The sequence below is a fragment of the Ceratotherium simum genome, chromosome 8 (assembly GCF_057802395.1).
Source record: "Ceratotherium simum simum isolate JZ-2026a chromosome 8, ASM5780239v1, whole genome shotgun sequence".
Classification (NCBI taxonomy): Eukaryota; Metazoa; Chordata; class Mammalia; order Perissodactyla; family Rhinocerotidae; genus Ceratotherium; species Ceratotherium simum.
In genome coordinates, this window is record NC_141907.1 from 81,588,015 (window position 1) to 81,603,568 (window position 15,554).

The window sequence follows — 15,554 nt, forward strand, 5'->3', positions numbered from 1 at the left end:
TGTAGACGAAGAGCTCCCTGGATGAGGGCCAGCCAGCTAGCACATACACCTGAGCCTGCAGTACCAAGGGCCCCTCCCAAAAAGGCAAAACGGACAATCCCAACTGGCAGCAGATTCCTGGATCGTTTGTCCTCTCTGGGTTTAATTTGGAGCATGAAAATCTGGCTTCTCAGACAAACTCATTTTCATACTTTTACTCTCCCCAACCTGCAGGGGCAGTTTTAATTGAGAGGCCTTCCACCGTTTCCATGGAAACGACAATCATTTGGGGGCCTAGCTGGACTGCATAGTCTACTCATTTAATCCTAAATTCTGGCAAAAGACAGGGCTGGAGACATACTCCGAGAGCTTGTGGGAAATAATGTTCTCCAAAGCAAGGAAAATACTACCAAAATATACTTTATTTTTAAGGAATTCATAACATACCTAGATAGTTATCAGTTGAAAACTTACTCAAGTCTTAAAACACAAAGTGTGGAAGTCAATGCCCAGTGCCCAGTTGTCTTTCCCTTGGGATTAGAATTATCACCTAGATGGAGATGAGAAAAAGACTGACTTTCTCACCTGTGCAGTGTTCCCAAATACTCACTGAAGAGCAGCCTTACTGCTTCTGACTACACAGAGGTTAAGCAGGAGCTGAACATAACCTTGGCAGCAGAGATTTTGGATTACAAAATGACAGTTCAGCCTTCTGTTGTCTTAAACACGGGGCCTCTCACCGGACTTTTTAATTTTGTTAAGCTCAATTTGACAAATGAGTAAGAAGTGCTAGAACATGCCTGTTGAAGAATAATTATAATTAAAGCTTGCAGTTGACAAGAAGCCGGAAGAAGAAAAAGCTAAGACTACAGTTGAGTCTGCCAAGTGATTTAAAATAGACATTCGGGTTCATGGCAAATCCTCGGGAATGCACAAGAACACCAGCAGATACCTGGTCTTCTGGAAACCTGTGGACACCAGCCTCTTCTTTGGGGAATGGCACTTCTTCCCCACATCCACTCCATGAGCCCTCAGAGCTGTCAGTTCTCACACGACCCCACCACCCCAATGAGAGTTTGGAAGCCTGAATCCCTCTCCTTGGACACCAGGATTTAGACCAGGGACCTCTCTCTAGAGGCTGAAGCTATAAAATGCCCAACTCCGGCACCACGTGTGGTATGTTTTTCACCCCGTGGAGAAAGTCAGTCTGCAGTGAGAAATAGCCAGTGCTTAGGCAGAAACAAAGAATAAGCGTAGGGAGGGAAAACCTTGACAGTATTGTAACCCCTGGCCTGACCGTGAGCTCTGTGAGTCACTCCAGGACCCTGAGAGCACAGCCCTTGACTGCATGAGCTGGGTCTGCATCTGCGTCTGCGGAGGCCCGCACAACGCAACAACAGCTGTGAAGAAGCGATGCTTTACTGTCAGCGCGCACAGGCACACAAGTGCCCAGGACTAAAAGCTCACACTCTATGCTAGGAAAGAAGTGGTGGGGTGGGGTGAGGGGCAGACAAGCGGTAGAGGGACGTGTTGGATTTCATATGGTTCCTGTAGTCGGCTGGCTGGTATTATCCAGGCAACGTAGGAATTAAGCCAGTGTCAACAGGTCTGCTTCATGTGGACTCTATCGATTCGGTATCACTAATGAAACGAGTAGTTCTGGATGGAACTTTTAGGTGCCTTGTGTATGTCACTGACAAATAATACTTACATGATTTAAGCCTCAATTCTTAATGTAAACTTGAATGTTCAGTCATTGGGTTTAAATACCAACTTTTTAGAACTCAAACTTATTGAAAAAAATAAATAAAAATGTCATCTGGCTGCTCTCTTCTGTACCCAGAATGGCTGCTTCTGCTACAAGTGCACACACAGAGCCCAGCATTTACACCCCAGTAGTAAGTCTTCTCCTTCTCCTACCTGAATCCCGCGGGCAAAGCCCTGGGAGTCACAGACGTCAAGGGCACTGGACTTGGTGGATAAAGTCAGAAAACATTATCCTCTGAAGCTGAATCTAACTGGAATGGGGATAAGGATGAGAAGCAGAGCAATTAGCCACTTGTACTTATTCCGTCAGCCACTTGTTTTGGTTGACATGCAAGTGGAATTCTGAACAGTAGCCACGGAGATAGAAAGGGAGAGCGGCAGAATAAGAGAGACAGAGACCAAGATTGTAGGTCATGAGAAACATATTCAAGAGTACAGACTCAAGAACACAGGAGGATTTCCTATATATATATATTCTTTATTATACATTCAGATTATATTAATAAAAACTGACACAATGAACGTGCACAAGAATTCTTCATAGTCACACTACATGTTCCTGTATCTATATTTTTATGACCTCAGTCATCTCCTCTAAGTCTACAGCTGTTGCTGCAGCAGAGGCAAAAACAAATTGGCCATAACAAAAGTGCTCCTATAAAGACAAAATGAATACCAGTCAATTTAAAAAGTTGAAAGAAACAAAAATATTCAGTAAATTAGCCATTCCACAAATTGGCTTTTGGACAACTAGCTCTTGGCATAGTAATCTGGAGCCTTTAAGAGATGGTCCTCAAGTGAAAATGGGAGATTTCCATTATCCACGAGGTACTAGACAGTATCACTCAGAACTTAGCAAGGAGACCAACATGTGTCTAAAAAGAAATAAGACACGTTAGTGGAACGTGTCTGAGGCAGTCATTATAACAGAAGTTTAGAGAGCCAACAAACAAAAAATGTACCGATGTGCATCCATCATGCTAAAAGGGAGTCTCAGATATTCCAGCCATTTAGACAAGCCTGCTCTAGAGTGTGGCAGAGAGCATTCCATCCCACGCAAACCATCCTCTACTGGATCAAACCCACCTGGCTCACCTACAAGTTCCCTTGGAGCCCAGAAACACAGCAAGAGGGTAGCTTGGACAAGGGCTAGAGACAAGGGGCAGACAGACAGACAGGACACTATAATAGACACCTTGTCTTGAATCCCATTTCTACTACTTACTACCTGTGTGATCCTGGGCAAGTTATCAAACCTGCGTAAGCCTCAATTTCCACATCAGTGAAATGGTACCCTACCTCATAAGGGATTATGAGGATGAAGGAAATAATCCATAAATCCAAATGCTATGCTAAGTGCTTGGCATACAATAAGACTTCAGTCAAAGTTGATCACCATCATCACTATCATCACATTTGTATTAGACAAAGAGGAAGACATCAGATGCTATAGAAGCACACAAGAGGGGTGTCTAACCCAACTGCATTGGAGAGGAATCTATTTGGCTCTGGCACTTGCCCTGCCTGACCCCCTAAGAAAAGCCTCTGCTACACACAATGATGGTGCCTAATGGAGGTGGCGAAAACTGACCTGTCAATCAGATCTTCTGTCTTGGGGAATTGAAAGTCACCTAAAAGACACTCAGAGCAAAGGTGGAAGGGAGAAGCTATGAGTAAGCAATATCCACGAGTAGGCAGAGCCATGAGTGGGTGGAAGCTAAGAGTACCCAGAAGTGGTGCAGTGGAGAAAAGAGCAGCAAGAAGTCAGTCAATAGTGACCAGCATGCTGAGCAGTCAGCAGCCATGTCGCCATGATGGTGGCACCTGAACCAGGGACAAGGAAGCCTCTGCTGCCAGGAAGCTGACTGGGCACTCAGGTCGCCAAACTCATTGCTCCTGAATGACCTTCCAGTTACTGAACCATGTCCTACTCCCCGTGAGATCTCATCCTTCAATGGCTTGATGAACACTGTATGTCTCAGTAAGAATGTGAGAATCAGCCCATCTTCCCTCGACCTCCATCTCCTCACCAGTACCTTATTCATTCAACTCTCTCTGGAATTTTTTTTTTTCTTTGTGAAGATCAGCCCTGAGCTAACATCCATTGCCAATCCTCCTCTTTTTGCTGAGGAAAACTGGCCCTGGGCTAACATCCGTGCCCATCTTCCTCTACTTTATATGGGACACTGCCACAGCCTGGCTTGACAAGTGGTGCATTGGTGCGCGCCCGGGATCTGAACCTGTGAACCCCGGGCCACCGAAGCGGAGCACGGGAACTTAACGGCTGCGTCACCGAGCCGGCCCCTCTCTCTGGAATTTAAGCAGCTTCTCCCCAGGTTCTGCAATCCTGGAGTATGTTCTGAGTATAACTATTTCTTCTTGGAAGAGGTTTCTGCACACGTGCAGAAATGAAAGGCAAACAAAGCTCCAGAAGGGTTCCAAACCAATAAACCTCAGGAGTGTCTGTGGTTTTTCCACCACCAGCACTGAGCAGCCTTGGTGCCACCTGGCAAGCTGCAGTTCCTTCTCTCTCAACTCACACAGAAAAGAAATGCAAAAATAGCATTAATAAACCCCAAAGGTCTGGGACTCTTCTGCTTTGGCATATACAAGCACATTCCTTCCAACTGCCTGGATGAGAAACAGAGAGACAGACATATGGAATGTGCACCCAAAGCCAGGCCAGACGGACCCCTACGAGATTTATGAGACTGGGTCCTGATTCACCCACCCCTCCCTGAACCAGCCCCTACTGGAGTGGAACTGGTAACAGCTTTCGTAGAGTCAGAGGGAGGGAAAATTTCCCTACTTGAGAAAGAAAGGCAAGGTAGGACATTTTAAAGAAAATGAGCTACTCAGAGAGGGGTGGTCCTAGAGAGTTGGAGATGTGGTTTTAAATCCACATCTAATGTCCACAGGAAAACCAAGCTGGGACCACAGAGCCACAGGGCAACCTGTCCCTTAAAAATTCATCAAAGATCCTCCAAGAATGTTACAGGGCAAAGCCACTCTGCAAAACAAAGCATCCACCTGTCTAAGGAATTGCTGCAGAGTCCAGAGAGGACTGGGAATGAGAAGAAGCAGGAGCTCGTAGAACTAGTCCAGGGAGACGGAAGGGCACAGGGGCAGCATAACTCACGGCCTGGCAAACGGATGCAGAGCTAAAGGAAGACCAGCCACTTCCCAGGCACATGGTTTCCCATTTTTCTGGTCAAAAAAGGTCATCAGTGAGATTCAAGTAATCCTTTCTTGCAGATAATAAATGGCCATGACCTGCTTTTGTGGAGAGGAAGGGGAGAAGGGGCAGTCATCTTTCAGATCTCCATTAAATCCTACAACCAAGCAGCTGTCGGGGGTGGGGGGTGAGTCGGGGGGTGCTCTGCACCAAGTCCCATCCACTGGCACTCCTCTCAGCAGAGAAACCACCATCACCAGCTGAGTGTGAGTGACTGCCTCTCTGAACATGGAAACACAGCCATGTGCAAAAGTGTCACTCTTCGGAAATCCAGCATGTTCCTAGGCACTCCCCAGACATTTTCACTTGCATGTTCAGAAGATGGGAGACATAGCCAGGAATACTCCTAAGCAGAAAGTTTAAACTGAAATATGCAATAGAGGCTCTGATCCTGGTGTTCCCTCAAACTAAAGTTAAAAAAAACATGCAGTCTAGCCTAGTGGCGGGTGATCAGTGTATTCTGGGGCCTCAGAGACACACAACTCGTTCAGTTATTGAGCAAATAATTTCATGGGATCACCTGAGAGGTGCCGGTACTGTCAGTCACGGGTATGCAGAGTCAAGGTGCGGCGACGCCCTCAGGAGCTCGTCTGGAGGGGAGACGGGAGAGTAGACAGGAGAGTAGAGAGAGCGCCGGGCAGAGGTGTCAGCAGCGGGTGTTACGGGGCTGCAGAAGGTCATGTCAGCAAGTGTGGAGACAGAGCGGCAGGACCAGGCCCACCGAGGGGTCTGTGTGTGAGTTGACAAGTGGTGAGGGGACACTGAGGTTGGCAGGCAGGGCTGGGCTTGAACGTGGAGGCGTTTCGACAAAGGAAGGCCCAGGTCATTCCCGCATCTAGAAAGCTCACTCCTTGGGCGTGAGTAAGTGCCACGGGAGCAGCTGGGAGGCTCCGTGGTGCCCAGGCCAGCCACACTGGAAGTCTCAACAAGAGTGACATGAGAACTACGCCGCTGAACCCTGACTCCAGGCCGGGCCCTGGTCACCTGGATTACGCCCCCTCATGGCAGACCTTCCAGGCGGGACTGTCATCCACTGCAGGAAACAGACCGGAGACAGAGTAACTCGCCAGGTCACCCGGAGAGGACGCGGCAGAGCAGGGGTCTGAGCCAGCCCCCTGATCCCAGAGCGTGTTTGAACCACAAGGCTCTGCTGTCTGAAGAGAGCGAGCAGCAGTGGGCAAGAGGGTGCTTATTTCCAACAGAACATCGCATACCTGCTTCTAAAACGTTAAGAACAATATGCGATGTGATGTTAGAATGATGTTCTTACCTCAGACTTCACCCATCACTACCTGAAAAACAAGACCGGACCCCCCCCTCCGCACAGAACACGCAAAGAACTTCTTTCTCACACACCTCAGCGAAATCAGGCGGGTAGAAAGTGGGCGAAGGGAGGACGGGGTGAGGGAACTGAGATTCCTCTGAAGAAAGCAGGTGCTGTGCTGTGTGACACCACCTCCCAGGGAGGGGGAGCAACTGCCTTTTTGCCCTCAAACTCGTGAGGAGTTTCCAGGGGACCACCAGGAGGCTCTGAGACACCGCAATTAGTCGAGTCTGCCCTGTGGGCTGGAGGTCTGAGCCCTGCCCCAGAATCCAGCGAGAGAGGAGGGTCCAGTGAGGGCTGCTCTGGTGGGACCGCCTCACCCCCAGATGAGTCTGCCCTGGAGAAAGCATGAGAAAACAGCATGGGCGAGGCAGCTTGGGGTGAGAAGAAGAGACTTCAGGGGCAGGGTTCAGAGGAGCACCTGCTGAGGAGGAGGGCCAGGGCTGAGCAGGGGTACCAGACGGCCACCCGGAATCGTGAGGCCCACCATGCTCAAGGGAACTGCTAGGCAGAAAGACTTGGCAGGGAAGCGTCACAAAGATGAATACATCATCCCCTTTACCATCTGCCAAGCCTGGAGGTCACAGCCCCACTCGCGCCCTGGCAGGCAGTGGGCAGAGGAGCACCCAGGAGCGGGGAGGGGCCCACCCGGGAGGGGCCCACCCTCCTCCTCCCCCCTTCCTTCCTGCCCAGGACCGGCCGAGCTGCACAGGGAGAACATTTAACGTTAGATTTGGAGTCTTGATCATTCCCACCCTGAATACTCACTGGGCCTCAAAATGAGAGCAGGACAGTGGTATCTGCAAGTGGACAACAAAGGCACTGACTTTTGACCCACCTGAATCTTCATTCCTGAGAAATCCCTCTGAATAAAGTTTAGAGGGACATATGAAAGAGAAAAATTAATTTTTCAATATATTTCATGTCTTTGTTGAACATACTGGTTACAGCCCCTCCGACCATAGGCCAGCTTTCCGGGTACTGAGCAAGAACTGCTTGGTTTTCAGATTTTTAGCTACAGCAGACAACTTGAGGGGTTACCTGGATAACTGAGGAACAGAGATGCAGACAAACTTAGTAGATTTGTCAATAAAACAAAATGTTCAAAGAAGTATTTTCAGCATCTCATAAACGTCTCCTGGCAGTAGTTTCAAAGCCGAGGCACGCACCTCTCTGTTCAAGTTATCTGGGTAACCCCTCCACCTACCAACTCGCTGGGGCTACAGAAATGTGCCCACTATCACTACCAGTACCCCAGTCACTGAATCGCACTGTCTACTCTCCCTTCCTGGGAAACAGGGGCGGCGTTCCAAGGTGAGTCTACTGTAGGACTGGCACAGGACGGAACCGGAGGCTTCTGAAGTGAGTCAGACAACCACAGAGAGTGGTCAGGGAAAAGCCTCCAGGGGAAAGAATCACCTCGTCCCAGGAGAGCCCGGGAGAAGAGTGCCGTGGGGCTGGAGCTCTTCCCATGCCCGGTCCCGCACGGGCTCAGGGCTGCGCGCCAACCCTCCCCTTCCAGCCCGCTCCCGACAGAGCCGGCCAGGCCAGAGCCACGGAGGACCACAGGACGGGAGAGGGGCTGGGGCGGGGGGAGGGCCGGACGCCCAGCGTAACCCCTCTGGGCCTCGATTTCCCCACCTCTGAACCAGCGGGTCATCCTTCTCTTATTGTTTACCCGAGGGGATCCAGAGATCGTGGAAGTAAAAATGAAACCTCCGTCTGAAGAGCCTTTTTCCCCGGGGAGACTTTACCACGCATAAAGCTCTTCCCCGCATTCTCGCCACTCAGTCCCGCGACAAACGTCGCTGGGTCCAGGGTGCAGGACCGCAGCGCCAGAACTGAGCATGAAAGCACAAGACAGGCTCTGGGCCTCAGGGGCTTTCAGTCACGCCCTCCGCCCGCTGCAGGTAGTGCTGGGTGCGGGGCAGCGGGAACCGGGCACTCGCGCTGGGACCAGGAAGGCGCTCCTCCCACGCGGAAAAGCTGAGCTCGCCGCACCCGCCCTCAGCAACGCTGCCGCCGCCCCTCACTTGCCTCGTTACTACCATCTCACTCTGCCTCTCGCGTGGGGCAAAAGGCAAACGTATCCCTAACTTTTCCATAAAATGAGACAATCATATATGGATTCTCATTTTTATGCCAGAAATAAACGGTTTTCTTTTCTGAGAGCCAGACTTAATGGATTTTCTGTTTCTTACACTGCACCACTATCCTATCAGACATCAAAAACCACACCTAATTTTACTTCCTTTTATGCTGTAAGAGCTTTTACGCTTTATGTGCTAACCAGAGATCTGGGGCCACTGCTGATACAGCCATGGTTTAAAAGGATGCTTTCACCATTCATCTCTCATGCATTCTTTCACAAGCAATACTTCCTGAACACCTAGTATGTGCTAGTTAATATTCCAGTAATGGGGTGGAGCAGTAAACAAAAGTCCCTTGTATAGGAAAAAACTCCTTGTTGGTGCAGAAGTGGTAAGTCCTATGAAAATACATACAGAAAAAACACAGGGGAGAGGGAAGGAAGGGCTGGGGGTGGGCTGAGAGTGGCTACTCTAAATAGGATTGGAAAGCCTATGGACAAAGGTGACATTTAAGCAGAGACCAGGGAGTAAAGGAAAGCACCGACATGGATCTCTGGGGGAGAGCGTACCAGATAGTGGAAGGGCAAGTGCAAAGGCCCTGGGGTGGCAAGGTCTATTTGAGAAGTTGGAGGAATAGCAAGATGGTGTGTAGGGGCTACAGTGCAGCAGCGGAGGACACAGTGTGGGAAATAAGGTCCCGGAAGTAATGGGGCATCATATACAGCTTTGAGTGAGATGACAAGCTCAGTGGAGGATCTGGAGCAGAGAAGTGACAGGATCGGCCTTACATTTTAAAAAGATCACTCAGCTGCTGTATGGAGACAGGGCTCAGGTGGGAGTGGGGGCTCAAGAGCAGGGGCAGGGGGATGAGGGAAGGCTGCTGCACCACTGCAGGCAAGATGTGGTGGCAGCTTAGACCAGGGAGTGACAGCAGAGGTGCGAGAAGAAACCAGATTCCCAGTAGAGTTTCAAGGCAGACTGATGGTATTTGCTGATGGACCAAATGTTATATGAGAAGAAAAGAAAGAAAGGTGCCAAGGATACCGGAGCAAGCGGAAGGACAGAGTTGCTGTTTACTGTAATTAGGAAGAGCAAGCCTGAGGGGGGAATTGGAGAGTGCTGTTTCTGATGGTTAAGCTTCAGAAGCCCGGTGGGCATCGAAGTGGAGATGCTGGGTTGGCTACCGGCTCTAACGAGTCTGGAGCTGAGACGAAGCCAGGACCAAAGATCTAAATGTGGAAGTCAGCAGTGAGAGAGGTGCTTAAAGCCCCCAGCCTGGATGAGACCTCCTGGAGCAGGAGTGAAGATACAGAAGAGGTCTCAGGACCAAGCCTGGGGCACCCCAAAATTTAGAGGTCAGAGAAACGAGCTAGAATGAGCCAAGGAGTGTGAGAAGGCGTTGCCTGGGAGCTGGCAGAATCGGGAGTGTGTGATATCCTGGAAGTCAAGTGAAGAAAGTGTTTCTAGAAGGGAGGAGTGACAAACCCTGCCTTAGTCCCTGCCTTACTGATAAGAGTTTCTGAGCACCTGCATGAGAAAATGATCCATTCTAGGACCCAGAATGGGCTCAATAAGAAAGTGGCAGGTTCAAGAAAGTCCCTAGGCTGGTTAAGCAGAGATAAAGTGGAGGATACAGCCTCTCTACAAAGACAAGATGCAGAAAACCAGTCTGATGTTAACGACAAGTAGATGTATTAGAAACTGCTTGACTGATGACACCCCAGGGCACACGTAAGTAAATGAATGTCAACCCAAAGGAAACTTCAAGTGACATGTCCTTGGGCTTTGTCCTTAGCCTGCTCAACATATCAGTGGCTTTCATCAGTGACAACTAAACTTGACTGCAATCAGAACAATCTAGGAGGTTTGTTAAAACAGAGCATCCCAGGGTCCACCCCAGACCTACTGAGTCAGAATTTCCCAGGTGGCACTGGGGCCAGGAGCTAAAGGCAGGCCTGAGTTAGACAAAGGAATTGAGGGAGGAGGTTGGTCAAACACACAGCAAAAACCAAGCTGCGTGACATGGGGAAGATACTGGCTGACAGCTTCAGCTCCAGTGCAATCTCAGCAGGTAGAGAGGCGGGCAGAACTCTAACTGGGAAGTGTGGGATCTTGCATTGGACTTTGAAGACCAGCCAGATGTGAGCTGGATGGAGTAAACCTAGCTGGATCTGAGACCACTGGGACTTCCAGTGATCAGCAGTGTCATCTCAAGCTGCATTGACAGGAGACAAGGGGAGAAGGGGCATAACGCAGCTGTACCCGCCATGCCCCTAACGCACCCTCTCAGTGGTACAGAAGACACACTAGAGGACGGTCAGACAGCATGAGCAAGATGGAGACGGGACTCTGGCCTAGGAGAAGCAGAGGCTGGGTCTGGAAAGTCAGAAGGAACCACACCCTGGCTACCTCAAGGACTAACATGTACAAGGACTTATTCTGTGGAATCCAACAGGGTAGATTCACAATCACTGAATGAAAACTAGTAGGACACGATTCTAATTTGGTGGAAGGAAGATCTTTCCAGCAGTAAGACAAACCAAAGAGACAGAAGGGGTGAGTACTGTGTCACAGGAATTCTTAAACTTATATACACTCCAAATTAGCATTTACTACGTATATATATATTTTATACACCCTCCCTAGAACGTCAACTCCCTGAGGAATCACATCCCCAGAGTCCAGCACAAGCCCTGTCCCCACTATGTGCTCCACAGTGTCATGTGAATGAACGAGTTGATCATGGCGGACGTTGCCAAGCCTGTCGTAGAGGGATTCATGCTACATAACTGTTCACGTTCCTTCTAAAACAGCAGATCCCATCATTTCTGAAAAACTGCACACAAACCAGTTTCCCCTGGAGAGACATGCATCGTTTGTATCTTCACAGTTGATTTGGAATTGAGATAAAATGAACTGTTTAATTATTATGTCTAATATTCAACGGTAGCATTCATCCTACGTTTCAAGCTCAGCCTGGTATTAAGCAAGCATGAGGGGTAATAATTTTTGCCTCCAGTGTTTCTGTACTCCACGTAGAGACGTGTCAAGTCCCATCTATTAAGGGAATTTGATCCATCCAGCTGTGACCCAGTTCAGGGCTTTCCCCTCAAGGCCTCCTTCCAGGTAAATGCCACCACATCACCATCGGGGGATTTACTGATTCACGGCTGGTGTCATCGGCCCCACAGGCGCATGCTGCCCACCACCCTTGGCCAGCGGTGGTTTACCTCCGAACATCATCCCATCACAGGCTGGTCCAGCTTAGAAGTTAACCCAAAGGGCTTCCACAGAGCAACCTTTGCAGTTACCCAAGGCAATAGATGGGCATCACATCCTCTTTAAGAGATCCCAAAACAAAGCCAGTTCTCTGGCCCATGGATCAGAGCTTGGAACTCTCCTAAAATTTGAGGCGGCTTTCAAAGCCACCATTCTCTCTTGTCCCCATGTAGGAGTGGACATGCTATAGTGATGAATCCAGGAGAGGGGCCGTGTTTGCAGGGGGCATTCACTTTATCCCAGGCACTGTGTTGGGAGCCATCTAATTTAATCCTCACAGCAACCTAAGAGGTGACAATAGTGTCCCCATTGCACAAACAAGGAAAGGGTATCTCAGAGAAGTTAATGCAGGTGCCCAAAGTCACACAGAGGATAAACAGAGGAATCAATATTTGAACTCAGGCCTGCTCAACCCCAAAACTATGTCCTTTTTCCACACAGCAACCAGAGTGATCTTAAAATAAAAGCCAGATCAGGATGTTCCCTTATCAAAATGCTCTGGTGACTTCCTCTCATTCGCCTTCTGCAGGACCCTGCCTGCCTCTCTTGCCACATCCTCTACTTCTTCTTGCCCTTGCTCTCTCCCTTCCAGTCCTACTAGTCTTCTTCCTGGTCCTTGGAATTGCCAAGTCCCTGACTCAGGGCCACCACACTTGCTATTCCCTCTGCCCAGAATGCTGTTCCCCCAGTGCTCTGCAGATCCCTCTTACTGCATCAGGTCTCTGCTCCAATGCCACCTCCTCAGGGAGGCTGTTCCCAACTGCTCTACCTGAAACAGACCCCTTCACCCCTCCAGCCCTTACCCTGCACCTCATGCTTCTGGGTAGCACTCCCCAGTACCTGGATACACATACTTCCCTAGTTCACTGCTAGCTGTCAGTGCCCCTACAGGAATGCAAGCTCCCAGGGGGCAGGGACTCTGCATCATTCCCTGCTGCGTCCCCACCCCAGGCCCAGAGTGACGCCGGTGCACCAAACAGGGCTACTGCATGTCCTTTACCCTCTGCTACCCACGTGAGTGACCTCGGCCACGGACCTTCAGCTCTCCAGAGAAACGGTCCATTACTGAGAGCAGCCCTGACAAGAGCTCGGTTCATTCCCGGAGGACTGCCATCCCTGCCCCGACACCTACAGGACACGGCCGGTTTAGAAGTCTGTGATTTTATCAGAGAAGAGACATCTGAGGCAACTGACAGAACAAAAAGATAATTATATTTCAAAGGGAAAAAAAAACCTTCAAAACGACCAATTGTCTGTTTACTGCTAAAATAGACAATTAGTTCATTTAATGCCTTCCAGCATCTTTCCAAAGCAGATAGAAATGGACTCTTATTAGAGGAAAGTTATACAAAGCCCAGTTATCTGGCACTGACCCAACCTGAGGCCTCCTACAAGTGGGGTCTCTGAGACTCCACCAATACAAGTCTCCAGGCTTACAGGGATCGGCAGAAGCTAATCACAATCCACAAGACAGGATTCAACAGAGAAGTTTCTAGAAATAAAATTTTCTCTGTTTTGGGAACTTGATCCTTCTCCCTTCATATATAGTCACCGCTCTGCCTCATAAGGTGGTGGAAGATGCCTCATTTTCCATAAAACATTTTACATTCTGTGGAAGGACTCTGTAAATAAACAGAGGGTGGTTCAATTTCCAAACTCAGGGTTTACTTTGAGCTTTATTAGATGCAGTCTATCTGAACATGGTTTTAGTTGTGGGAATTCCTACTGGCATCTGAGGGGCTTTTGTCTGCTGGACTTTTCGTTTTTCCCTCCCTTCTTAATACATATATAATACTTCAAAGGATCTCTTGACTTCAGGCCATGGTCAGGCTCAGAGGGTGAAATACCAAAGAGATAGTCTTCTGGGAAAATTTAAGCTAAGTTCTTAGTTTACAACTTTTAACCAATCCATGCACTCCCTCACTCTCACAAGGTGGAGATAATAAAGCTTTACTGTGTAGCCAAATACCAGGACAGATAAAACGCTGCCAACGATTTCACTTCCAAAGAAGGAAGAAAAAAGGAGTTGGCATTCTTTTTTGAATTCCAGCACTTGGCCTCAGGAGGGGAAGTTGTAGAGAAAAAACTAAAAGGTGTGGATGGGAAGTAGAGCAGAGGAGTGGACACAGGGCGGTGGTGTCATGAGTGTGTTCCTTAGAGAACAAACTGCCCAGAACACTGTATCTTCTCTGTAGCCTAGAAGATGCTACTCCATATTTCCAGATTTTTCCTTTTACTATACTGTATTTGATCATAAATTTTGAATATTCCCCAACACCTTCAATCAGTAGACAAGATTCACATTCTTGAGCATTAACAATAAGTTTATCTGATATTGACACATGAATTATATCCAGCTTCCTTCATACCACATGCTAACAGCTTGTCACATAATGCTCACACCAAAAAATCATTTTTATGGCTTGAGTATTCTTCCAAAGAGTTTAAAAGAGTAAAAGAGAAAAAAGGCTACAGGTGGTTTAGTGATATTGATAAGCACTACTGAAATTCCCGTGCCAGAGTGAGGGGGTGTGCCAGGGGAACACGTATGTCTGGTAACTGACAAAATTCCAACACACACTCTCTGTTACGCATGTGTGTTGTTACTTCTGCCATTATTCTGATGTGGTGATCAATTCAGGAGCCATTCCTGAAGAGTCTCTGAAATATGACATTATCTACCAAGAATACTTTCTTTCATTAAAGAGCCATATTTCTTTATACTTTGCAGTTGTCAAAGAGGAAAAAGAGACAACATACAATATAATGTGCAGCCTCTGACAACCGGAATGTGTGCATTTTCATGAGATTCAACTTACCTTTTCATTCCACGCCCACAGTCCAATTCCAAGAAATGCTATTCCCAAAAACTGAAAGAAAGAGAGAAAGCAGTGTTAAGTATACAGGAAACACCATGTTTTTACTAATACAAAGAAGAACGTTTTCAATCAATTCTTTGGTCGCTTTACCTGGCTGAGAAACGGTTTTCTCTAAAATCTGAGTAACAGTCTTTAACAGGAAGAGAAAATAGCATAATCCCCTTGATGCAAGTGATTATGGAATTAAGAAGGTTGAGGACATGTAGGTGCTTAGAAGTCACTCAGACTATGAAAGATAATAATTGGGGAGCATCTTGAGTAGAATGCAAGTCATCAGTAATGCTGAATGCTGCCTTTTAGGGGATGAGAGGAAACAGTGAGCTCCCATAAACTCCAGCCCCAAGCTCACTAGGAAACGGATGAGCAGGGGCATGAATTTAGAAGAGCAGGTGATACTCTCTTCACCATCGCAACGTTACAGATGGGCTGGCCAGAGAGGGCACGCAGAAGCCTGGACGTCCCTCAGCAAGATTTCACCACTCCTTCAGAAAGTAACATGAATCTTATCAAGTCCAATGTGACCCAAAGAAAATTCCTGGATTCTTCTGTTTTTCAGAAACTTAGATTACTTACATTGTAGTTGAGAGGGCTTCCATGACTCGGCCTGGTCTCGACTCAGTGCCATAACCTTACATATAACATGGAGCACACAAACAACAAACACACTTGAGTGAAGGGAGAGCACACAGACGCACTCGGGCCCGGGCAGGCGCCTCCATCCACACCCGCACCTCTCCCAGCGCTGTCCGTCAGCTGCGCTGATACCGGGGGGGGAGCGGTTGCTAACCAGGCGATTCCCAGTTTAATTAGTTCTCACCGTATTCCATCTGCTCTCAGACACACATTTTCCCCCTCACATTTTGACATTTCTGAAATTGGGATGTGTCTTAAAACCGATGGTATCTCAGGTTCGTTTTTCTTCCTTGATTGTACCTAAAATAACAGTGTCTTATCATCAGGGTGTCACAGGTTTGATGAATCACCGCACAGGGCTGTCCACC

The 15,554-nt window shown here is 48.3% G+C and overlaps 1 protein-coding gene across 1 annotated transcript in view; it reads right to left on the minus strand.

Annotated features, from left to right (window-relative positions):
• Positions 1-15,554, minus strand: part of TSPAN5 (tetraspanin 5) — a 161,235-nt gene that overhangs the window by 16,002 nt on the left and 129,679 nt on the right. Inside the window, exon 2 of the mRNA XM_004430984.3 lies at positions 14,494-14,544. Coding sequence (XP_004431041.1) covers positions 14,494-14,544 — 51 coding nt within the window. The remainder of the gene's footprint in view (positions 1-14,493; positions 14,545-15,554) is intronic.